The sequence below is a fragment of the Dryas octopetala genome, chromosome 3 (genome assembly GCF_963921425.1).
Source record: "Dryas octopetala chromosome 3, drDryOcto1.1, whole genome shotgun sequence".
Classification (NCBI taxonomy): Eukaryota; Viridiplantae; Streptophyta; class Magnoliopsida; order Rosales; family Rosaceae; genus Dryas; species Dryas octopetala.
In genome coordinates this window covers 4,441,407-4,467,577 of record NC_141368.1, presented here as the reverse complement: position 1 = coordinate 4,467,577, position 26,171 = coordinate 4,441,407, and the positions used below count along the sequence as shown (strand labels likewise).

At 36.2% G+C, this 26,171-nt stretch overlaps 4 protein-coding genes across 5 annotated transcripts; 2 read left to right on the top strand and 2 right to left on the bottom strand.

The window, feature by feature from the left end:
* Nucleotides 1–272: 272 nt before the first annotated feature.
* Nucleotides 273–6,964, bottom strand: MOS7 (nuclear pore complex protein-like protein). Its single transcript, XM_086235182.1, has 9 exons — nucleotides 6,582–6,964; nucleotides 6,016–6,167; nucleotides 5,364–5,486; nucleotides 4,634–4,778; nucleotides 4,116–4,177; nucleotides 3,467–3,680; nucleotides 2,186–3,106; nucleotides 1,352–1,601; nucleotides 273–1,160 (listed from the first exon to the last, which is right to left on the bottom strand). Exons 1-9 carry the CDS (start codon nucleotides 6,876–6,878, stop codon nucleotides 895–897), a joined length of 2,430 nt encoding a protein of 809 aa, XP_086091308.1. The 5' UTR covers nucleotides 6,879–6,964; the 3' UTR covers nucleotides 273–894.
* Nucleotides 6,965–8,927: 1,963 nt separating this feature from the next.
* Nucleotides 8,928–11,046, bottom strand: LOC147289855 (Alpha/beta hydrolase related protein). Its single transcript, XM_086237294.1, has 4 exons — nucleotides 10,602–11,046; nucleotides 10,200–10,474; nucleotides 9,288–9,412; nucleotides 8,928–9,179 (listed from the first exon to the last, which is right to left on the bottom strand). Exons 1-3 carry the CDS (start codon nucleotides 10,891–10,893, stop codon nucleotides 9,347–9,349), a joined length of 633 nt encoding a protein of 210 aa, XP_086093420.1. The 5' UTR covers nucleotides 10,894–11,046; the 3' UTR covers nucleotides 8,928–9,179; nucleotides 9,288–9,346.
* Nucleotides 11,047–17,060: 6,014 nt separating this feature from the next.
* Nucleotides 17,061–22,023, top strand: ATH9 (ABC2 homolog 9). Of its 2 annotated transcripts, none has more exons than XR_015121230.1 (12): nucleotides 17,061–17,294; nucleotides 17,536–17,690; nucleotides 17,843–17,968; nucleotides 18,216–18,311; nucleotides 18,456–18,556; nucleotides 18,762–18,798; nucleotides 18,892–19,110; nucleotides 19,532–19,643; nucleotides 20,205–20,296; nucleotides 20,385–20,564; nucleotides 20,874–20,953; nucleotides 21,384–21,433. XR_015121230.1 is itself a non-coding variant. In XM_086237214.1 (12 exons), the coding sequence occupies exons 1-12, from the start codon at nucleotides 17,117–17,119 to the stop codon at nucleotides 21,582–21,584; spliced, it is 1,611 nt and encodes a 536-aa protein (XP_086093340.1). In that variant the 5' UTR covers nucleotides 17,061–17,116; the 3' UTR covers nucleotides 21,585–22,023. The 2 variants fall into 2 exon arrangements, 1 of the variants encoding a protein (XP_086093340.1); XM_086237214.1 differs by having other exon boundaries at nucleotides 20,840–20,953; nucleotides 21,384–22,023.
* Nucleotides 22,024–23,297: 1,274 nt separating this feature from the next.
* LOC147289853 (SGNH hydrolase-type esterase superfamily protein) lies at nucleotides 23,298–25,744 on the top strand. The gene is made up of 6 exons (XM_086236431.1): nucleotides 23,298–23,565; nucleotides 23,776–23,853; nucleotides 24,504–24,644; nucleotides 24,936–25,012; nucleotides 25,113–25,262; nucleotides 25,491–25,744. Exons 1-6 carry the CDS (start codon nucleotides 23,455–23,457, stop codon nucleotides 25,702–25,704), a joined length of 771 nt encoding a protein of 256 aa, XP_086092557.1. The 5' UTR covers nucleotides 23,298–23,454; the 3' UTR covers nucleotides 25,705–25,744.
* Nucleotides 25,745–26,171: the final 427 nt, after the last annotated feature.

The following is a 26,171-nucleotide window of genomic DNA, read 5'->3' as shown; positions in this document are numbered from 1 at the left end:
CTTCTCCATCCTCTACATCTTCTTTATGTAAAAAGTTAAAAACTCGTATTCCCAACACATAATTTGGGTACATACAATATAGATAAGGAAGAAAATTAATTTCGTTTTATGTTCAGCTCTTCTTTTCATTTTTCATTTTTCTTTCTTTCATGTTCAACACCTTCAAATTGCCTTTTGAAAACGATACTATGAACTAGACAAACAAATCTTTAAATAAAATGAACAAAACAGTACTACAAATAAGTCATAACTAGGGTACTATTATACCAATTATAATGCAGACCATTTCTTGTTTTTTCTTTTTGATAAACTTGGGCCAAATGCCCATAAGAGAGAAAAAAAAGAAACAAACTAAGAGGAAACTATGCGAGCTCTAGAGAGACCCACATAGTCCTCGAACAAAACTAAAGAAATTGCCTGGGGAGGCTGATCAAGAACAGTAAGACCCTACTCAGTCGTTTGCCCCATGCTAGCGTGTCTGTCAGCAACACAATTCATACATGAGTTTAGATCAATATAAAACCATCATTTCCGGCTATATATTTGCATATCAATATAAAACTCAAAAATGAAGAGCATATCCCACCCCCTAAGAAATCACCAACACAGAAACTGTCAAAAGATCTATGCCCACCACCAATGCTTTTGTACATAATAAGTACTTATCTTAAACAGAGCATCTGCCACTACTAACATGCCAGAATATAACTACAGTTGTTGGTGGCACCAGCTTCAATTTGTAGAAGCTTCCACTCAAGTTGCACATCTGGCTTGCAATACCATTTAACATGCCAACCCCTTAGTAGAGAGACAGAATGTGTCCTGTCCACGGGTTCAAAACTGACATCATCTGAGTTCTTTAATTTAATCGAAGATTCGAAAGCAAAGTAGGTCTCAGAATCTGCTGCTTTCCTGACTTCTTAATGCAGATTCAACAAGCTTAACCTTTTTCGAATTCTCACTATTGACCAGTGAAAGTTTCTCAAGTGAGGATTTCAGCTGAGAGATTTGAGAATCTTGCACATGATCTTTCCTCCTTGATATCATCCTTTGTTGGTTTGATACATTGCCCTTTGGCGACAGTGTGTGCCTTCTCATCCTTGCACTTAAGGCATCAATGGAAGAACGCAATGCGTCCAACTCAACTCCAGAAAAGTGGTCTGCTTAGCCACAAAAATGTTTGTTAAAAAGTGAGTAGTTCCAGCCATACAAGATATGAAACCATCACAGTAAGAAATTAAAACTATAGGCTGATTACATAAGCAGAAATGTATTATGACAATTTGGGGGACCAGTAAAATAGAGAAAAAAAAAAAAAACACTATATAAGAAATTAGGAGGACATAATTACCAAGCTCAGACTTGAATTCTCGCTCAGCTCTGGACAGTGGTTTTTTATGAGCCCCAGGCAAGTTCTGCAAGCGTTTCAAGCGCTCTTCCAGATGATTGTGCAGCTGCATTGCACAATCAATCCTGTCCTCCAATTTCAATTGTTTCTCCTCAACTTTCAAAAGCTTCTGTTGTGCATCACCTAAACGAGCATGCTGGTCATCAATTATCCTCTTCAAGCGAGGTCCATGATGCTTGAGTTCAAAGTAAACCTAGAACATTGGAAAAAATCACAAAATCAGGAAAATATCATTACTAAATCCAAAACAGCATAGGAATATTGCCCAAATCAAACTATTGAAAGGTAAAATTTATTAAACCAGCCTGAGTTAATAAATTTCATGACAGTGGTGGAGAGTCTGATGACAACCCTGAAAATTGGATCCTTAAATGATGGAACTGCAACACTCAATGACATCTCAAGCACTGTAAAAATGGTTCTTCTCATGCATCAACCACAATTACTAATGCAGTAGTAGCTGTTGTGTTATGCCATCTTCTTTATAGAAAGATGGATCATTAATTTGCTACCAGTGATTTTTTTTTTTTAATTAACCACACTACCACAGATTCTTAGCTTAAATTTATCCTTTCCAGAAGGAGGAAAATTGTTGTAGCTCCATGCAACTTTTAAACTTGTGAAATGTACAAAAACTATCTAAACACAACAAAAATAAACCGTCTTTCTTGTGCATGAGAGAGAGAGAGAGAGGGAGAGAAACAAATAAGTAAAATAGCTTATAGTGTACACAAAATAAAGGTTTGAACAGCTAAAAGTGGCTTGGTACATTCTTACCTTGTGTGCATACTCCACATAATTTTCATGAAAAAGCTTGAAGTACTGATGAAGCATTGATCGACCATCAATGGAATCGGCAGTAACAGAATGCAAATTTGGTGAGATCTGAGGAAGAAACCCCACCTTAGGTCCACTTAGGAGTTCTTTGCTTAAGATATCTGCTATATCCTTCTCTTCCGGTTCTTCCAGGCGAATGTTTTTATTCGCCATATCAACGTGAAGAGGAAGCAGCAGGTTCCAAGTCTTCATTTCCAGCACAATACATTCCCGAGCAACAGTGACTCCCACAATCCATGAATACCCAAATGAATCTGATAATGACATAAAACCAGAAAGTGGAGACTGCGAGGAAATTTCTCCCTGGCACGTACTTAGAACAGGATGCACAGAAGGAGTTCTCATGGTCTCATTCTTGCCACTGGACTGACTTGTAAATGGGAGATAATGCAACACTATTGAATCTATCCCTCCACCATGAAGGGTGTATATTCTTTCTGGCATGAGGGGATCAATAAACATCATAATAAGAGAACCACTTTCTGTTTTCCTAGGCAGAGCCAGATCCACAATAGCCAGCCTCAACAGAGGGGGAGAATGCCCCAACCAAAGAGTACTATCAAGTGGTTGATCAAGCTTCACAGATGAAAGCTTACCTGGGGTTGACTCACAGATCATTGCAAGACCAAGAATCTGGTCACGGGAATCAACACGAAGGCGAGGTGGGCTGCCAACATTCCAGACCGGCTGGATTTCATCAGCCAGGGCATCTATTTGCAATTGCCCACCACTCCAGGCAGTCACCAAAATTGAGTCTTTGCTGACTAAATTATAAAGAAAACTGACTGCTCTACCTTCACATTCAGCACCCCGTAAGGCTAAATCTTCATCATCACCACAACATACTTTCCTCAGAGGCCCCTAGTACATTATAATGTAGATGATACTGTAAACTTCTAAAGATTGCAATAAACACAACCAAAATTTGAAAAATAAATTGCCAACTCAAAACACCCTACGGCCCAACACTATGAGACTTGAGTAGGGCCCAAATTATAATTGAAGATCAAACAATAACAACGGTACCTCATTTTGTATGTGATTCATTTTTATCATCTTAAAATTTTTAGATCATGCTCAATGGGTAGATGTCCAACACATATTGTTAATCAAACCTATGTCATGCCCTGTTTGACATTGCTAATTTATTTATTAAGGAGTATCCATAGAGCATAAGCAACTACCACATGCTGCATGCCATAGATAAGAGAATATAGGTACCTGCAATGAGAGTGATGCATCAAATAAAGCATAAGGATGAGCTCTTATCACAGATAGATCTGCTCCTGTTGCTTGGTCTGAAATCTCTGGAAATGTTGCTTCCAACCAAGAAATAGCTAGATTCGAATTTCTAACAGCCACTGAGTTGGCTGACTTCAGGCCAAATGTCTGAGCATCATTGTATATCTCTACTATGGATTCCCATTTGTAGACACTATTTCAAAATAAAACAATTAATTATACTCATAATCCATTATAAAGATCAGTTAGCATGTAATGGGCAGCCTGATATAAACATCACAGCCTTATATATGACAGAGGCACAGATTTAGAGGGAGGAACATTAGGTCATATAATTTCAAAGCATATACAATATTAGTTCAACTAAAATGTTCTCTATAAACTAAGCATGTTTAAAAAGGCTCCTAATGGGACTATAATTGATGCATCCAGCTTTATAATTTATGGCATGTGTCACACATAACGATAACCGAAGTAACCTTATGGTTCCATTATCCAGAATCATGTGCTTTTAAACAGATTAAAAAGAACCCTGGTTCCTACCTGTAGTAGCCCCTAGGGAGAAAACCACAAGCCTTAAACATTTCAAAATTTAATACAAAAGGGCAGGGCATGAAGAATAAATTACCTTCCAAATGGAATAATGGGACAAAGGATGTACACAGAACCATCACTGAACAAAATGAAAACCTGTACAATAACATATGAATGAGTAAATGATGGAACGGTTATAGTGGGTGAACATACAAATTCAATTTGCCTAATCAGAATGAACATAGAAATATAATGGAAGATGAACAGGCAGCACAAATGTTATAATAAAACAAAGATAAGCTATGGACAATCATAATAGAATAATTAACATCTCCATGAAAAATTGATAGCAAAAGGCAACAACTATTAAAGTCAAGAAAAAGAGTTCCATGTCTCAAAAGGTATCAGCAGAGCCAAAACATGAACAAAAGCATTGCAATCTATTTCAAGAATATGCATATTACATATGAACAAAAATGAACACTATGATTAACACAATAAGTGGTAGTGAGAGTATCACATAACTTTCAGCATCAGTGGTTAAACAAGAAAAAACCATGCAAATAAGAGCATATCGAAGCAAATAGAACTACAAATTTCTGAAGAACGTACACTAAACCAGTCCCACAAGTGGTCACCACCAAATGAAAAGTCAACGGGGCAAATTGATGTGGCATTCCTGGATCTACCTGGTTGCACAGGCTGTAGGTAATACTCTTGCTCTGGTTTCATAAGATCGGAAGACAAATCAAAAATTCTACAAAAAAGTGAAGGTAAATAAAAAATTAAACAAAAGGATACCAATTGTTCAAAACACAATAATTTATTAAAGACAGAATTAAATTAATCGAACTCATAGACAAGGTTTATATGCATAAGAAAACCATATATACAAGCTAATATGAAGCCTTTTTTTTTTTCCAGTAAAGACAAGCTAATATGAACTTTGGAAAGCAAATATTATGAAACCTTGTTTCCAACATGTATAACAAAATCACATGCTATATAGTATGCCTCTATAAGATAAACCTTGCCAATTGAAATTTAATTAATTTACCTAGAAAGAATAAATGAAACAAATCAGGTCTATTCTTTTCCATCCAAATCATGCCATACTTTTCCAGTTATCACTGCATTATATTGAAATCCTTCTCATAACATTTACAACGTTACTCGTTGATTAGTTCAGTATGTTTTTAACATTGTATCATTCCATAATTTTCCATGTAATATCAACCAAGAAGACCTCAAAAAAATATTGCAATATAAACATGTCTACCAGTATCTGTGTTTACAACATGAAACCATCCTGATATTGTATGAATGGAAAAGAATTTGATACCTAAAAACTGAATCAGAAGAAAGAATTCCCAGATGGGTGTCACTGTTAGGGTGCCATGAAACTTGCAGTATACGTATGACATTGCTTCCACTTAAGTAGATTTGTGAACCAGCAGTAACAGTCCTGTAAGTTTTTTTATAAGAAAAAAAAAAGAAAAAAAAAGGAAAACAAAAAGAGGATACATCAGAATCTTTAGTTTTGAAACCTAGAAGGTAAACTAATTGCAACACAATGTCCAATAAAACAGAAGATATATCCTATCCATAAGTACATTCTCCACCACAGGAAGACAAGCTTAGCACATGAATTTCCAGAGCAAGTATTTGACATAAACAAAGGCACAAAGGTATCATCCAAAACTATAATAAAAATTCAGATCAAGGAATCTCTGGGGAAAAAAATAAATAAGTTACAATGTATTCTGTGAGAAAGTACAACAGAGGGCTTCATATATTTTGCCTTACAATAAACTATAAATGCAGGAATTGCAAAAAGAGTTCCCACAGAAAAATAAGCCTCAATGAACACGTCACAGTAAAATCCAATCACAATTAGAAGTCATTCCTACTCAAGTTGCTTTCAAAGACACCCTAACCCAACATGTTTAAGATGAAACCAAAAGGAATACCCTATTGCCATTTTCTGATCATACCTGCAAATGGTGGCATTGTCTTTGGTGGAAGTACGCCCATAAAGATACATAATGCATAGACCATCTGAACTAGAAAGGAGTAATGCTGATCCATTCCTATTGATGGAGATTTTGTGAACCACAAAATTGACCTTTACATCCGCTTGCAGCACCTATCCAGTATCGAATTACCGGCATTATCAGCTATACAGTTAAAGCTAACAAGACATGATTTGAAGTATCATTATCGCAAACTAACTATGCAAAACCTTACAATTAGACAAGTAATCGAAAAAAATATGGTCCATTTTTTAGATTTTAAAAAATAGGGTATGCAGACTACGGCCTAAGAGTTCATGTTGTAGTGCATGAGCATAGATAGAACAGATAAAAAGTTTCCATTATCATCTAAACTAAGCTAGATAGGTAACTGTCCTATTCACTAAGCTCAGTTAAGTACAGGCATTGCTATGACAGACTCCTAACAATTCACCGCTCCAAGCTTTCTTTCCCTTCAATTTCTCAGCAACCAAACAGAGACAAACAAATTAGAAAAATAAGTGAGGGGAAGAGTGGTGAATGGCGACCTTAGAGGGCGAAGCAGCGAGGACAGAAGTGGGGTCAGGGTCGCCGAGGCGAACGGAGATCCGGTGAAGGCAGCGTTTGTCGGAATCCCAGAAGTAAAGGCGAGAGGCTCCGTCCCAGGCCAAGAGATTTCGGGGCGCCGGAGCCGGGTCGGACTGGTGGACCGGGTCGGTGGTGGTGGTGGTGGTGGAAGTGAAGACCGGGTGGTTCTGCAGTGGGACCCACTCGACTTCGTCTTTGGGTGTCGCGGACCGCCCTTCCTCCTCCGCTATCGTCTGCAAGTCGAAGTTGAACTTCATTCTATCAGTCTCTCTCTCTCTCGCGCGCACTCGAGCTTTGAAGCTCTTCTTGCAACCTGGTTTTTTGTTTCAGAAAACAAAACGACACTGCGGGAAGACCAGCGGGAACGTCGTCGTTTGTGTCTTTTTTCATTGGGCTTTTATAGAATATAGATGCGCTTAGCGTTTTATCAACGCACATCGTGTCCAAAGCGTGAAACAAATGTGATATTAGAGATTTTCTTGTATGCGACAATAAACGACATAGACAACAGTGTCGAATATTATAATTGAAATTAGTTGATGTTAATATCAAAAAGACTATAAGCCCAAAAAAAAAAAAAATTGGTCGATGCCCTAAATGTTTTATTAGATTTTGGTTTATAAACTAATATAGTTAAAAATTTATTTTATATTGATCTATAAACCTAAATTATAATTCAAAACCCAATATTCTTACCCCAAAAAAAAAAAAAACCCAATATTCTACATTGAAAAAGAAAAGGTCTTGACCTCGTATATGAGCTCTCGAGCATCCTTTCTTATAAGTCGGTTTTGTAAAAAGCAAGTTTTACCCATAGATTTCCATTAATTGATAAGAAAAAAAAAAGTTTCATCACACAATTGTACAAAAAAATAAAAAGATTTAATATCGAATAACTGAATATTTTTGATAATCGAGAATGTCTTGGACCAGCTTTCACGCACTAGACTAATTGATAACTGAGAATGTCTTGGGGCATCGAATAACTGAATATTAGTAAATGATATTGCAAGTGTATATATAGATAAGTGATAGATGAGTGAAAGTCACCTTAAAAGAATGAAAGGGATGCCATCGAACTATTGAACTAATGTTGATAGAGTGAGCTAGAGAAGACTTGAGATCAAGAAGCGAGGTGAAATGTTTAGGATCCTAACATTGAACATCTTACAAGTAGATTTTGCAAAAGAAAACTGTAAGTTTTTATTGGATACGTTAAAATTTGTAATACATAGCACTTTAAAAATAGAAGGCTACTATCGCACACATTTTTTTTTTCTTTTTGCACACACCTCTTAATAAAAAAAACAAAAAAACAATGTGAAAAAACACACACGCCTCTCTCTCCTTTCTTCCTTTCTCTGCAAACTCAGCCCTACCCCTCCCCCTCTTTCCTCCCCTCCCGTGCGCCCTCCCAGACCCACAACCCAGCCAAGCCCGACCCCCCTCCTCCTTCCTCCACCGCCACCCCTCATTTTTCCCCTTCCCCCGTGACCCACCTCCTCTTCTTTCTCTCTTCCACCTTCTGCCTTTCTCTGTAAACACAACCCCGCCTCTCCTCCTCATTCCTCCACCACCCATGCGCCCTCCCAGACCCACCAATCCAGTCAAGCCTGACCCTATACTCCTTCCTTTCCCCGCCACCCCCTCCTTCTTCCCCTCCCTTCTCAACCCACCTCCTCTTCTTTCTCTCTCCTCAAAACTCAACCCCAGATTCTTCCCTTCCCCCGGCGACCACCCCTCAACATTTTAGCAAAAAAAAAAAAATGCAGCTGCACAATTTTTTGGAAGAGAGAAAAGGGAAGAGGTGGGTCATGGGGGGAGGAAGGAGGAGGGGGGTCGAACTTGGCTGGGTTGGTGGGTCTAAGAGGGTGCAGGGGAAAGGGAGGAAGGAGGAGGAGAGGGGGGGCTGTGTTTGCAGAGAAAGGAGGAGAGGAGAGAGATAGGGGTGTGTGTGTCTTTTCACATTAATTTTTTTTTTTTTTTTTAAGAAAGGTGTGCAAATAGCAACCCTCTAAAAATATTGATCGAGACCTTTTTGTTTGAGAAAGTTATGGGCCATATGATGGCCTAAAGTTTGATATAACCCTTTGGGCTTCCACAAATTTATCTGCGAGTGTCCAGCCCAATACGCGTGTGCAATAATATTTGAGTTTGAAAATGAAAATTTCACAATGTTACTTGCTCTAACCAACTGAGCTACGAGAGCCTGTTGAGGATACAAGTCATGCGACCAAATATGCTAAATTGCTAATTGGCTGTACAGTACAGGAGTGAGCACATTGGTTCCATCAATTTCACACACATGTTCACAAAAGCCTTCGGCTAGTTTGTTAAATACTTTTACCTTTCTATACAAAATATAACTGTACTGTACATTTGATGAATAGAAAGTGAAAAAATGAAGATATGGGCCACAAATGGGTAGCCTCTATAATGAATGATACACAACCACAAAGCTCACAACATGTAGTCTGTGGCATACGACATGTTGATTGAAGTCGTTGCTATACATAATACCTTCTTCTATATACGCCTACTGATTCCTCTTCATCAATCTGTACCAAAAAAAAAAACCCATATTAATGAGCAGTGAGCGCAATAGAGAAATAAAATGTAATTTGCTATCATGCGCATGGGAGATAGTGAAAGTTAGGGTTAATTACTTGCTCTACCCTTGAGACTGTGAGTGACCAAAAATAGCCTCATGGTTTGTGATACTTTTTCACTTGACTCTTTCTTCTTGAAGAAGCTTCTGATACCTGGGAAACCCATTTTTGCAAGCTGAAACCTGCACGCATGCCATGTTCACATTAACATTTGAGAAACCATGGAACTTTTGTTTTTGTAGTTAATTTAATTGTCATGTATTAAATTATAAACTATGCATTTGGGGGTTAGCAATAGCAACATATGAATGCACATGAATCTGTGAAGATTCTCATGAGAGAAAGTTGTTTATTCTGATATTGACAAAATAGGGGCAGGGTTGCTGCCCATCACAGATTCCTCGAATATAGGACTCTGTGACATTTTGAAAATTAACGAAAACATGAAAAATGAAGGGAAAAAAGAAAGAGCAATATATGGTGACAATTGAAGGCATCCTAAACGTTTTAAATTTTGACTCGGCCTTTGAAATTGAAATGTTGACCTTCGAGAACATCAGCAATTTGGAATTCAAAGCCTTCCACAGTCAGCAATTTAACAATCAACTTGCACAGGTTTTAATTAAAGTTTGGTGGGAGTGGTTTGAAGACTTTGTTAAAATTAGACTATTAAACTCTAACATTAATTAGCAATAAATAGAAATGGCTAATCTATTATATCTTGTACGGTAAGGCTTACATATCCGATTTGGAATTTCTCAACACCCTTTTGATTTGAGAATGATTACAAGTTTTTGAGACTTTTTTTTGAGAACCGTAAAACATATATAATTTTAAGGGTCGGATTTTCCTACCAATATTTTTACAGAATTTTCATTTTAATTTAAGTCTCGATATATTCTAATTAAAGTGGCAACTAAGACCTCAAATTAAACGATTTCATCTGAGAAAATAAGAACAAGGACTTACAGCTTCGATGTCAATTCTGTAAACCCAGAGCTTCCTTCTTTCTCTGCAACTCGTTTTATATGCGACAACAATATGGCCAATAGCCAAAACCAGCGAGCAGATGAACAGAGCTATTTCGGTGGCTCTTACATACCCTTCTCGCTCCATACCCGAAGCACCAAACACATACGAAGCCTTCAACGAAACAAACACCAGGGACAGCACAGAGCAGATGGTCGTGATCCCCAGATATGGGCCTCGCGAAAGCCTTGGCCCATCACAAAAGCTATAAACACCTACAAACCAACAATCCAATTCATTTTCATTAATCACATGCAATCCGTGCCACTAATCCAGATTAGTTTGACAAAACATGTTTTCAGTTTTGTAGTGAGGAAATCAAAGAGTGTACAGAACACTTACAAATGATGACGGCGGATCTCACAATCGAAATGAGTGGGATATCAACGATGGAGTACCGAAAATCGTAGTTGGTGAAATGGGAAGAGAGAGTTTCCCAAAAGAAAGGAGAAGGGGAAGAAGGAGAAGGCGAAAGAGAAGCGGATAGAAGAGCCGAAGGGAGAAGCGTATCGGCGATAACCAGAAGAACCGGAGCCGAAACCAGAAGCAACGAAATCAACATGGTGATCAAGAAGAACACAGTCTTCACACCCCTCAAGACCCTCTTCAATCTCTCTTCCTTTTTCAAACCCATGTCTTGTATATTTTCCAATTTTAACTTCGGTTTCTGGGTTTGAAGGAGGCTATGAGTGCATGTACAAGTTTTGGGGGTTAAAGGTTGAAGCTTAAAAGGGAGGTTTGGGTTTGGAAGGTACAGGCTAGGTGCAATGTTTTGACTGGACTCGTCGTCTTGGAGAGGAGTGATGACAAAGACTTGGGAACTTTTATACACGCGCAACGTTACCGGTCAAATAGAGGAATCTCTCTTTTCTCTCATCACTAAGTTAACGGCAATACCTAAATGCCTTAAAACGACAATCAACGACACTATTTTAATTCTTATTTATTAAGAAGGCTTTTTTCCTCAAATACAACCTGAACTATAAACGGTGTGCTCCCGTATTACCAAAATTTTTTTTTTTTCAATTTGCCACATGAAGTATCAATATGTGCCAATATGACACATACAGTCAATTTTTCTTTTAATCATCAATTTTTTTCTCAAACTTTCTAATTTGCCCTTAAGTATAATTAAGAATAGAGAGGGAAGGAGGGGAAGGGAGGCCGGCATCGTCGGGGATGGGTCGGTGTTGGGGGTGAGAGTGGGTTGGCTGGGTTTGTTTTTTTTGTTTTTTTTTGTTTTTTTTAAGTATATTTGAATTTTAGTTTTGTTTTTCAGATATTTTATAATATAAATTGACAATATTACTTTTCAAATTAACAAAAAAAATGACAGATGTCACATTAGCACATATTAATACTTCAGGTGGTAAATTAGCAAGAAAAAAAATTTGGGTAGTATGAGAGCACAAAGCCTATTAAGAAATGATTCTTTGTGCTTACGTCAGTGTAGACGCAAATTTTAGGCTCGTTACTTTAAGATGTTGTGACACAGCGAAAAACTCTAACAAATTTATTTAATAATTGAAATTAGGGCGTCTAAATACAAAAACACTATAATTTATCGGATTGAGAAAAGTCTCAAATATTATATTATTATCTGAAAAAGGAAAAAACAAAGTAATTAGACTTTTATATAAGCTTCTAATTTAATCCTACTAAGAAACATAAAGAGAAATTGTAATTAACAAAGAAAAACAATATTCCAAAACCAAAGGGGAAATAAAAACAATTTTGAGCCCTTAAAACGATGTTTTTGGCTAATACCACATAGGAATGCCATGTTCCAAAATTTTCAATTTTTTTGGGCTACTTTTTACGATAGTCAAGCTGTTGTATAAATTGTCAATTGTTCTACATAATCAACACATGTCCCGTACATGAATCTTTATCAATGGCTACCCAAAATTTACTTTAATTCTATTGTTTTTAAATGGGTTCACTATTTAAAATAGTACTAATCAATGGACCGGGTACGGTGGAACCGACCGATTCCAGGGCATGTGGTCACATGACTCACATGCAATACTTTGCCTCTGCGAATCAATTTGGGGTTTCTTATTATTTCTTTGGAGGTTGTGTATATATATTTGGGGGCTAAATTCTTTAATAGATGAATAATGACGTTGCAGTTAGAATATATGGTGGTTGAATTGATAAACCGTTATGGGTCACACCCCAAAAATAATCCAATCTAATCCAATCCCTTGTAGAAAGTTAGACCCATTGATTGAGCTAGCAATAAAATATGAAAAATGTTACGTTGGCATTGAAAACTTTGGTAGCTATTAAACTCAAAAACAGAAATCCATTGGGGACTGATATCACCTTATATGGTGGCCTGGTGGTGGACTGGTTGGTGATGAGTAAGTGGTGATGATGAGATTCCTTGGGCAACGGCTAGTGAAGTACAAACTGTAGATAGGGCCTGCAATGGGAGAAGCCACCGAGATGATCCGAATTTTTGTCCTCCAGCTGGTTTTGGTTTAAAATTATTTCATAATTAAGCCAACTTGCTTCGGCAGCCGCAGCTTTGTTTTGAACACACATGCCAGCTTTGATCGAGCTTTGTTTCTTTTATAAAACGTTGTTTAAAATGTGAGAGCAACACTAAACCCAACAGCAACATGCTTATTTTGAATTTGAATATTTGATTGCTTTTGGTGGTAGCTACTGGTGTTTAACCATATGCATAAGTTCTTTGCTTCTTGACCAACTAAATACATTTTATCTCAATGCGATTGGTCGATGACTTAAATTGTTAAGGGGAAAGACTCAATAAGTATATGTAGTCTTATTACATTATTGGTCCAACTAATGTGAGACCGGTGCTAAATACTTGGTCAAGATACTTAGGGCTTGTTTGGTATTCTATTAAAAAATTATTTTATTTTTTTAAAAACAAAAAAATAATTTTAGTCAAGAAAACGTGTTTGGTATACAATTTTCAAAAATAATTTTTAGAAAAAAATTCAAAAATGTCTTTTTTTAAAAACGATAAAACATCGTTTTTTTCAATTTTTTCTTTTACACTTCCTTTGTCCTTAGCTGTATCATTATTGTATTTTAAAAATTGTTTTCAAATTTCATACGAAACAAGTTTTAAAATTTTAAAAATTGATTTTGAAAAATCATATTTAAAAGAAATTCTTAATTTTTGAAAAAAAATTTTGAATAGGATACCAAACAGGCCCTTAGTTTGTCTTTATATATAATTTCTCTTTTAAATGATCATACAAGTAGACAAATAGTTTCTCTCTTGGGTGAACGAAAGTCCTTAAATATAATTTTTATATATTAAATATAACATACAGTAGTTAATGATTCCAATACTATATTGAACATACATTTAAAGGCTTAAAATTTTAGCTAGATGAAATGAGCGAGTGAGTATATATGATTTTATATATATATATATTAAACTCTTAGTCTAACCAATATGAGACAGTATTCAACAAATGCAACCTACCCTTAAACCAACCTGAAGACTTGTTGAGACTACAAATTCAATGGACTGTTTAAAAATTCCCAAGTCATGTGCACATACTTATACAGCCATTCTAGATACTAGTTAGTAATTAAATAGATATAGTACTCATCACACTTATTTGGTATACTAACGGCGAAAGGTGTATGCAACAGAAATTAAATAACACCTTCCTCTTGGCATCTCTACAGTCTACACCTCTCCCTCTTGGCATCTCTGCCTTTTGAATGCATAGATCATGCATGTTCGATCAGGTCGAAGAAATTGTTTAAAGGAAAATGTTTGGCTAGCTTCTTACCATTTTATTTTTCAAACCAATCAATATTATATAATATGTGTTCTTTTTTTTGTTTCGTTTAATGACCAATTCTTTATTGTAAGTCAACATAAATCACGATTCACTTTGTAAAAAAAAAAAAAATGTAAGCAGCCAAACATCATTGATCAAATAAATGTAGGAAGCAGATATGTGACATTCTATTTTTTACATAAGTTTTCAATAGGGCTCACTTCATATAGGATTTTAACGGATTTTAACGATTCGAATCGTCTATTTTTTAGATCTCTATTAAAGGATCATTCTTGCAAAAAATTAGGTAAATAAGAAATTATTTACCTACAAAGATTAAATGGTCAACAAAATAAATACTTAAAATGTTGGCTATTTAATATTATATGGTAAATAGTTTCCGATTTACCTAATTTTTTTCAATAATGAATAAACGGTTCGGATCGTTGAAATTCTATATGAAGTGAATCTCATTAAAAATTTGTGTTAAAAATATAATATTATGAATTATTCTCCATAAATGTATACTAATGTGCATATATATCGTCACTGCTTTTGACATGGATGGGGTTGGGTTGGTGGTATATATATAATATATCTACGAGGGATAAGAGCAAAACCTTGTTACGTAATAACAAATAAATCTACCTTTTGCTTGGTAGACTTGCCAAGCAGCCTTAATTAATTTAGTCTTTGTCAAAACCAGAAGGAACTGTTTCATATTTATGATGAAATCCAAATATTTTGGGTTTCTTGGGGAGATATTTAATTAGCTTGTTGCCATGTTGGGCACTTGGGCTAGTGGAAGCAAGTCAAGTATTTTTTTTTTTGGGTCAAAGGAAGCAGTCAAGTATTTCTAATTGGAGCCGCCTGTGGCCGGGTCAATTAACGAGTCAAATGTCATAAACTCAGTGGCCAATTCAAGAACTACAATCTACATCATGGCAGGCCCGTGAAGGCAACATAGTTTGTCAATGTGTCATTTGGTACTCAGAGGTATGCCCTATAAATTTCTCATATTCTAGAATATACTGTATTTTGTAGTGTTATATATATCGTTTTAAACTTTTAATACTATAGTTTGATATACCTAATATCATTTTTAATATAACCACCATTCCTCTTTAATCAACCACTATTCTTTGATCACTTGCTAACCATCACGAACTATTGTTTTTTCCAACTTGCTAACCATCACTGTATAGTTGGAGCAGAAACTGCTTGATGAAATAAATCATGAAATGCCTTAAAAGACTCTGCCGCCAGTGCTTTGCTTTTAATACTTGGACCTGTTACTGTTCGAGTATTCGTTGCATAAGCACCAGTACTTTTTAGCTTTTTTTTCCAGTGACGTTTCATGAAAATGCATGGGACAACTTTTGGAATCTGATTCCATCAAAAACTGTGCTTCTGTTGCTCTCTGCACTAGGAAACAAAATGGGGACCTTCCATCTATATTAACAACTTTTCATATTGAATTATATTAATTGCCACAACTACAATTACGCGTGGCTTACGACTTTACGAGTAATTCCAGAAACAAGAACAGTACTAAGATTTGACTTATTAGTCGGTAGATGATCATCTATCTTAGCCAAGCTAATTAATGTTTGGTTCTTTTGGCAGCTCACGTACAATTTCACATTGTGATTGCTTGATTGGTGACACGTACTAGCCTTATAAAAGATGTATAAATTAAACACACAAACAGATTGAAAGGTATTAAGAAAAGTAGAGATTAAACAAAAGCAAAACATGTCTCCTCTAGAAAATGAAGTGTGACCCTTATTGGCTTGTTATGGAAGGTAGAGAAAAAGAGTGGGCTCGTCTTTATGTACATACGCGTACAGCACGCGGAAGATTAATAAGGATATTAAGCCATTTCTAGCCTACTTACTAGCCCATGTTTATAATATTGGGCACTTTCTAGAAAGCCAAGGTGGATTGGGTGTGTATTTTGAAAACACAAAAAAAAAAAAAAAAAAAAAAAATATTGGGATGTGTATTTGTGGCACGTCACACAGTTTACTCTATTTGTTTAATTGTTCGTGATTTATGGCATGGACACGGATTTTGAGAATGGATATGAACGTGGTGCATAAAGATCTGAGGTAGAAAGCATAGATATGGACTAGCGATTAGGTCACTCATGAGTCATGAAATATGTGACATATATGTTATGTTATCTAAACCTTAATATATCCTTTAGAAATTTTATAATATATGTGTTACATAGGATCTATTTTTGGTCGAAAGTGTTTCAATAACCTTCATAACTCATTAACTTGCTCTAGTCTTCTAGACGATGGTTATCAAATGGATGCTAGGCATTCAATTGAGATTTTTGAAAATTTTGAAAACTAGTTTTTTTTATTTATTTGTTTATATCCAAGACTTTTAACAGTTTGTTTAAAGTTTTAAAAATCTAATTCTAAAGAAGTGTTCAAACTCCTCTCGAGAAGTATTTGAATCTTCCTTAAGTAGTGTTTGAATCTTATCGAATAGTGATCAATAGACATTTAAACCCTTTTTGAGGTGCTCGAACACTACTTAAGAAATAAATTTCTCAAACTTAAATAAAAAAAAGGTTACAAGTCTTTAAATGATACAATTTCGGTTTATTTAAATTTTCTAAAAAAAAATTGAGAAGCAGGTCTATTTGTATCATCTCAACTTCACGTCTTGTACCATCCCTTTAATTGTGTGGGTTTCACCTTTATTAGAGTGACAACACGAGATACGGTGAATTGAAATTTTGTAGTTTTGTACAAATAATTTTAGCCAAAAATGAAAAAGAAAGAAGTATTGGGCAACTCAAACCCAAGTTCCCCCAATCTTAAAAAGGCCCAAATTCAACCAAAAAAACAAGCCCACTAGAATTTTAAATATAGCAAGCCAGCCGGCCCAGCCCCTCAGACCTAAAATAAAGGAGAGCCCTCTAAGGCCTCTTATGCCCTTTTTGGTAAAAAAAACAAAAACAAAAAGAACGTGCACAAAATTTGGACAAGAAAATCAGTATATGTCACCGTTGCGTGAATCTTCTATTCGTTTTCCTCGCGGCGCGACGACGTTCCCAACGATATGGCCACACGATCCGTTTGGCGCGCGAAGCTCTTGCTGTCGACAACCGCACTTTTTGGCGGCGGCGTGGCGGCGTCAATGGCCACCTCCGACGACCCCTCCATGACCTTGAAGCTCTACACCACCGTCCCCTCCCGTCTTCTTCGCGACGCCACCACAGCTGCCGCCATCGCCTTCGGTACTCGCACTTCACCTCATAACCTCTCCGTTTTCTCTAAGCATGTAAATCTTAGGGTTTAGGTGGTTTCACAATACGGTCCCGTTTTAACATTTCAGTCGAGCATTATTAGTTCCTTAGCTTATGTGAAATTCAATTGGTTTGTCGTAGTTTGCTAATTTGAATTTAGAATGTTGGGTTGGTATTAGCTGCGGTTTTAGATTCTGACGGAGTTACACTGTTACAATGTCTTTGTCATTAGATTATGAGTATTCACTGTGGGGACTGCCTGAAGGAAGCACTGAGAGGTTAAAAGCCAAACATGAAGTTCACCTCAGGTCTGCACGTAACCTTCAAGAATTGTGTTTCAAAAATGGAGGAATATATATCAAACTCGGTCAACATATTGGACAATTGGTATGCCTTTCAATATAACTATGTGTTTCATTTTAAGTTTGAGATGAGCTATGGTAATGCTTAGTAAATGCTCAATCAGAACAACATTTCTTGATTGCAAGCAATGGGTGATTGGGTGCGAACCATGTTTCTGTGTATTCGATTTTGTACAGGAATACTTGGTACCTCAAGAGTATGTCCAGACAATGAGGGAGTCCATGTTGAATAAATGCCCGGTTTCTTCATATGAGCAAGTGTGTGAAGTCATCGAGAAGGAGCTTGGAGATACCCCGGATAAAGTATGTAGTTTTGGTTATACGTGTTATTGCAAGTGTTTAATGCAATATATCTCATACATACAAACATGCTGTTAAGTTCTCTTAGATTATTGGTTCTCTGTTAGCCACATTTGATGCGTAGGTTTTGATACTTTTTTCTCCAATGAATTTTCACAGAGATTTCTTCTTGTACTAGATCCATGAGTTTTAGTACCACTTGTTGTTGAGGTAGAACACTGGTATAATGAGCTAAGACATTTTAATGCAGATTTTTGCTGAGTTTGATCCTGTTCCAATAGCAAGTGCTTCCCTTGCACAAGTCCATGCTGCTCGCACACATGATGGCCAAAAAGTTGCCGTGAAGGTTCCAGTTGTCAATTTTAACTCAAATAAGGATTTTTACTGCTAGGTGCAATCAAGTAGTCATTCAGATTTATCCAAACTTTAAAATGTGCATGTTTCTTATAAGAGTTTCCTTTCTTTGTCCAAATAACTTTTCAATATTCAGGTTCAGCACACTCACATGACAGATACAGCAGCTGCAGATTGTGCTACTGTGAATTTTATTGTGAACACCCTGCACTCGATTTTCCCTTCTTTTGATTATAGGTAGTTCTACCAAAGATTTTATGCCTGTTTATCATCTTGCCTAGTTTCTAATTAATAAGAAAGTTAGGTGAACACTATGTTCATCATTCTGACAAGCATACATACAAGAAAACTGAGGGATGCAATTTCATCTTTGCATGTGTGAAGCACTGTTTGTAATATTGTGGTATTGATTGTTGATTTTTATTTTCTCTTTCATTAACAGGTGGTTGATTGATGAGATGCGTGAAAGTTTACCAAAGGCAAGTTTCTCAGATATCTCTCATGCTTGATCGACATCTTCATAAACTTGTAGAGATTTATTGTCATTTGACCGTATGTGATTGTGGCAACAGGAACTAGATTTCATAATCGAGGCCAAGAACAGCGAGAAATGCTTGGATAATTTTTGGAAGCTTTCTCCTCATATTGCAGCTTATGTATATGCACCAAAGGTGCATTGGAATCTAAGTACCTCAAAACTGTTGACTATGGAATTTATGGATGGTGCTCACGTAAATGATGTGAAGTCCATCAGAAGACTTGGAATGCGACCTGATGAAGTTGCAAGATTAGTAAGTCCATGAGATTCATGTCAAATTCTGACAATATATGTTTAGACAATCATGTTGTTGAGAAATTGATTGGTCCATTCAGAAATACGTAATTTTGCTTCTTAAATATCCCCTTGATCATAAGTTGACTACAGCAGTAGATCTTATCGTATTATAATGCACATAGGTTGACTGTGCAAAATGAAGTTAGGTATTAGGAAATTGTAACCACAAATTTGGGTCTATAGTTGAAGCTAAATAAATTGATCCTCAGTAAAGGCTGGATTGGACTCCTGTGCCTTTATGTTTCATTGTTTTGACTGCACATATGAAACCATGGACCACAAAAAGGAAAAATATCCAATGCTTTAATTTCCTTGTCAAGATATAATCATAGCAAGTTGGCAAGAAAAGAAAGTAAGATTTGATGTACTTTATGCAGGTTAGTGAAACTTTTGCAGAAATGATGTTCAAACACGGGTTTGTGCATTGTGATCCACATGCTGCCAACTTGTTAGTTCGTCCTCTGCCTCGTAGCAGAAAGAGCATTCTAGGTGAGGCTCTCCGTGTTGTTGAGGCTATCATCTCTCATTTATATAGTAGTTTTAGGTTGGTTTTGCTTTTTACAGTAACCCCAAGTAAATGCAAACCATGGACTCTCTATTATGGGGTCGTAAATTCATAATACCCACCCCACTTTTTTCAGTAAGTTGGCATGCCATCTTTCATGAAAATTTACTTTGTAGTATGTTTTTCAATCATATTTGGGATTTCAAGGCTCATGTTGATAATGCTATTTTGTCAAAAGTTAATGTACTTGTGGTCGTATTGTGCCCATAATATTGGTAGATTTTACAGTAGAATTCTAGAAGAGTATTTGAATTATTGTGAAACTATTTGAAAATTCAAGCCTCTATGTTGTATAAACCTTGAGAAATATTGTGTCAGAAGTCTTGCATGTTCAAATCATGTTGTTGATTGTGGAAGTGTATCCCATCTCTGTAATACTCATGCAATTGGTGGATTGTGTCTGTTGAGCTTTTGTTTGTAATGTGAAGCATTGCTTAGATCATACCCAATTCAAATATTTGTTTTTCCCCACTTCTCATGTACAGGCAAGAGAAAACCACAGTTGATACTTTTAGACCATGGTCTGTATAAAGAGCTTGACTTTGAGACTAGAACTAACTATGCTGCACTCTGGAAGGTACATCATTGCTTTTCTTAGAATAGTTTCCTTCCATACTATAGCAACTTACTTTGCTGTCTTTTCTGTGTAATAATGTTTGCGACAGGGATTGATTTTTTCTGATGCCAATGCAATAAAGGAAAATAGTGCAAAATTAGGTGCTGGAGACGATCTGTATGCATTATTTGCAGGAATTCTTACTATGAGGCCTTGGAATAGGGTCATTGATCCAGCTGTTGATCATTTGGTTATACAAGGCAGTGACAGTGACCGTTCGGAACTGCAGGTGAGCTCTTGTCATGGGTTAAGTGCATTTGAGAAATGTGTAATTCTTTGAGACTTGGAGTTATATGCTGTTACAATGTTGCTAATACATTAGTCCTTGCCGATCTTGTAAATCTGTATATTAGGAGTATTGTTACTAACAAAAAAGCAACCCACTTAGGAGCTTTGTACTCCTGGAAACTGAATTATTGTGTTGTTTAGTTGAGGTGGATGGTTTTTAAATAGAAATGTACGACTCTCGCTTGCTTAAACATACTTTAATGTTTCATCTGGCAGATGTATGCTTCTCAGTATTTCTCTCAAATTTCAGAGCTTTTGAGGAGGCTGCCACGTGTAATTCTTTTAATGCTGAAGACAAACGATTGTTTACGATCAGTTAGCAATGCTCTGGTATTACATTGCTCTTACTTTCTATTGCTGTTACCACTGAAAATCTGATTATAGTGAGATAAGCCTGATTTCAACTTGTCAGTTGCCACTATTCATTACACGAGCCTTATTTTTCTGTCTACTATGTCAAAGGTCCTGATAGTGTCTATGAGTGGTTGGAATAGAGCATTTATCTAGCATGGGCAACCAAATCATTTATGTGTCCATGCAACTGTAGATTTAAGTATATGGCTTTCTGAAGTTGCATCAAATTCTGTCACACCCTGTTGGTGTAGAATAAAACTTCAGCTTATCTTATGAGGGCTTTTATTTTCTGTGTATAATTTGAACTGTCCTCTATTTTTATAGCATTTTTGAATTTGTTTATAACTTTTTATCTTTGTGGCAAAACAAAATCTTGAACCAGTTTATTGCAATGCTTCTCAAACAGTTGCAGGAACCTTCTCTTGAGACATTCATGATCATCGGAAGGGTTTCTTCTGAAGCTGTCATTGAGGCAAAGCTATTACAAAAGAGATCCCTCTTATGGTGGTTGAGTGCTTGGTTAGACGGAATCTTGTTGGAAGCTCGACTTTTTACAATGCGAGTAGCCTTGTGGCTTCTACGACTCAGGAAATCTTTGACCTTGTGAAACTGAAAAAATATTGTACAAACTCAATTTCCATGGCTCGCAAACTCAGGAAGAGATTGGTAAAACTATTATAATTTTTTTTACCCAAAAGTACACACACATTCTTTCTCCAGATCAAACCTAGCATGCAGGGTCTCTGATCATGGATTGATAGGTGATTTTTTAACACAATGAAGGAAATATATGTATTGTATCATTTTTTTGTATGCATAAAATTTTTCAATGTCCTATGGGACCTGGTCAATGCTGTAGAACCTCATCAAGGGAGAACTCTATATGTGGAGCATATTATGTGTTCGAGATATTAGTCATATGCTTATTAGTTATATGCAAAGAGAGATCTTAAACTTTGGAACTGATTCTTTTACAGATGACTTTATATTGTATTCTTATTTGAAAAACAAAGCTTGTTGAGTTACTCATGTGAGTTATATCTTATCCTTGTCATTTTGCCTGAGGTTAATCAAAGTTGCATTCGGAAATGCTTACCAATACAATGTACATGTAGCCTAGCATAAACCTTTTCTATTGATGATGGCAATAAGTGATGGAATAGCTGTGGTTGGTATATTTATACCAGCATGTTTATATACAGGAATGGTAAAGTTATGGAATACAAGGAATAAATGCTGCATCTTCTGGTGGTTGGTTCATTAATCCCAGTGGCTCTAATTTCCCCTTTCCAGCTAAACAATTGTCCTTAGAAAGCAAAATGAGAAAGGGACAGCCACACACCCTGATGGGTTCATGTTATGTTATGTAATATGTATGCATCTCTCAACCTCGAACCCCGTTTGTACTTGTATTTCCTCTAAAATTTTAATTAGCAAAAAAAAGCAAAAGCTTGTGCCTGGTTGTAATCGGATGGTGGGTAGTGAAGGAATCGGATGGTGGGTATTGAAGGAAGTGAAAAAAGTGTGACCAAGATCTTTGTTGATTAGCTGGTTGGTGGTTGGTACATGTTTGAGCAATGAGCATTGAACATGAACAAGTCATAAGGCACATTAATTGTGAAGGTCTGTTTGGTTAGTTGGGGAAGTTTGGTAGCCCATTTACCAGCTTCACCCTCTACCTGCGCCCCCATCACCACGCATACATACCCAAGCCATTATTCTATTGCATGCTCTCTAATTTTATTGCACATTTATGTGAAGCTCTCGCCAACTGCTTAGATGAGATGAGATTTAAATTGGGCGTACAAAAACTTGTAACTTGAAGTTTTGAGTTCTAATATTTTTCTTTTAATATGTTTTGATAAGACAAGTGATTGTTTGAGAAGTCTATAAGACAAGTGATTTGTTTGAGAAGTCTTTGCCAACTGTTTAGATGAGATGAGATTCAAATTGGGCGTACAAAAATTTTTAACTTGAAATCTCGAGTTTTAATATATTTCTTTTAATATATTTTGATAAGACAAGTGATTTGTTTGTTATTCAAATTTAGGATCTCTCTAATTAACACTATACTTTTTTTCAATATCAGTTTAAGTGAATCGTGATCAATTGAATTTACCCAAAAAAAAAAAGAGTCATGGTTAATTGAATTTACCAAAAACCAAAAAGAACCGTGGTCAATTAGGAGTTAGAAAAACCAATCACATTGTCCACCACTGTATTTTTTGGAGGTCACATTACAATGACAATAGGTACAATAGTACAATACCCACCCACCTACGTGTCCATTCAATGTTTACTTCTTTTATATACAAAACAAGAAATAGAGAGAAAATTACAAGGTACATATAAGAATATGCAGCAGCGACGGCAATCAAAGTATACTCCGAGGTGGTAGTGGTACTGATCCCAAATTTCCTTCTTCTTCATCCACTCCACATTTACAGAGCTCATCGTTTTAGAGACAAAGACCAGAGATGGTGGGACCCGCGAGGCCTCTGTTTGTTCTCTTCGGATCCTCCATTGTCCAGCTTAGCTACGACCACGGCGGTTGGGGTGCCACTCTCTCCGACCTCTATTCTCGCAAAGTTCTGTCTTTCATTCTTTCTCTCTCTCTCTCTCTACTTGTGCTTTTGAATTGATTCATTAAGGGCGGTTTCAATTTTACCAGAACTCTGAAATGGTCAACTTTAGGCTCATTTTGTTGTATAAGTGGTGGTTTTCTGTGTTGGGATTTTCTTTCAAGCTTCTGTAATTTTCCCATATCCCATCTTATTGGGTTTGTGATTAAATTGTAGGCAGACATATTGTCGCGTGGTTACTATGGATGGAATTCACGACGTGCTCTACAGGTCCTTGATCAAGTTTTTCCCAAGGTATTGATCACACTTTTAGCTGTAAATGGCCTTCTTTTTAGTGAATTCATATAACCATGTATGAAATGTCAAAACTTGTTTGAGTTCCAACTTCCAAAATGTGCTTGTGTGGATTATGGAAATCCCTTGTGTTATTGGCTCATATAACAAATTATTGGCCCATATACCAAGTAAACTCATCATGGTGTTGAAGAAAAATTCTTCCATACTTGAAAACCAGTGGGATCCCCATTTATAAAGTTACATGAATTTAGTTATTCAAAATGGTCTACATGTTGGGCCACACTTTTGAGGGGAATATTAGAATTTAAAAACAATTATTGGTCGATATGTTGACATCTTTTGAGAATAATGGTAGACCAACAAATTCATTGCCAAAGAGTCTCTGGTTTCTTGTGAAGTTTCTTCTGATTATAATATTACCTAAGAACTTCACATTTGCAATGGAAACTAGGTTGTTTGTTGTACGCTTATTGATTAATAAGTGGTATCTTTTTCTCTATTATAAGATTGCTAAGTTGCCAATTAATGCCCAGGCCCAGCACACCAAAACACACACACACCCAACTACTTAGATATTGGCTTTGTGTATACTTTAATTTTAATAATGTACACAGTGTGCTCTGACTCTAATGAAATATACATTATAGGATGCTGCTGTACAACCTTCTATGGTAATAGTTTATTTTGGTGGTAATGATTCTATGGGGCCTCATTCATCTGGCTTCGGCCCTCATGTACCACTTCCTGAATATATTGAGAACATGACAAAGATTGCAAGTCATCTCCAGGTACTTTCTTCACACACAAATCAATCTGTATATCACAACAAATGGAGGCTTAAACAAGTAGCCAAAATTTGTTTTCATGAAACAAAGGGGATGAAATCTCAGACTCTTGAAAATGGATTTGATTCATTATCAAGAAAAGAACGTTCATTTTGCATGTCGTTGCAATAATTCGATTCCGGTTTTGTTGCATATTGTTTCCAGTAGGGTCATCCTCAAATGAAAGAATATCTTTCTTACATATCTAACTGGGAATGGTTTGATGCAATCTAACACAATATATTTGAAAACCAGAGCCTTTCAGATTCAACACGCACCATTTTTCTTAGTTGTCCACCTGTGAATGAGGCCACAGTTCGGAAAAATACAAGGTGCTCAGATGCAACTCTTGTATGTCATATGCATAGTTTACCTTTTCGTATGTCTATGACAGTGTCCATTCTAAAAGATGTTTCTTCTCTTAAAAAACAGTACGATTTTCAGCGAGCTAGTAAGAACGAATGAGTTATGCCAACAGTATTCAGAAGCTTGTATAAAGCTGTGCCAGGAAATGGGTGTCAAGGTTGTTGATCTTTTTACTGCATTTCAGAAAAAAGATGACTGGATGAACACTTGTTTTACGTAAGTTAGCTTGGCCATATTGCTCTCTCTCATTTTTGCCAACGCCATCAATTTTGACATTTGCATTATGTTGCGTTTAAATCATCAATTGCCCTGCCTAATATCTTAGTTTCCTGATATACCTTGTGTATACTCTTTTGCTAGTGGGTTGATTACTGAAATGGTATTATATTACTGGAGTGATGATCATTGTTAAGATATCTATGAAAAAATATTTATTTTTTCCAGAGATGGGGTTCATTTATCTGCTGAAGGGAGCAAAATAGTGGTGGAGGAGATACTGAAGGTACTGAGGGAAGCTGATTGGAAGCCGAGTTTACACTGGAAATCCATGCCAACTGAATTTTCAGAGGATTCACCATATGATCTTGTTGCTGCTGATGGAAAGACAACATTAAATCCCTCCGAGTGGACTTTTTATAGGGAGTTTCAGTGGGACTAGTTTGCAGAGTCATATTTCACCTGGACTCCCCATGCAAGAGCTGTGCACTTGTGAATTATTTGTTTTGGTCAAATGTGAAGCACCTACGTTGCGAGAAAAACTTATGTGAAACATCTTCGTTTCTCTAAAAACTTACTTACAAATTTACAATATAACAATCTTATCTATATTACAATGAGTGTCTTATATTATTGATGTACTATATGTGAGATACACGTTAAATTTTTCTCTTACATTACAATGCAATGCCCTATCAAATCGTTTATTTATTTTTTATTAGGGAGGGAGGATTAAACTTAGGATCTTCCAATAAATTAGAATTTGGAAAGAAATATCACTATTAAATTTTTGTTTCATGTAAAGCATAAATTCAACAAAAAAGAAAGAAAAATAAGGAATGTCTTCTTTTCGATTTAAAGCGTATTAAGAAAACACGTGTTCTTCCCAAGGTGTTAAATTTCGAAATT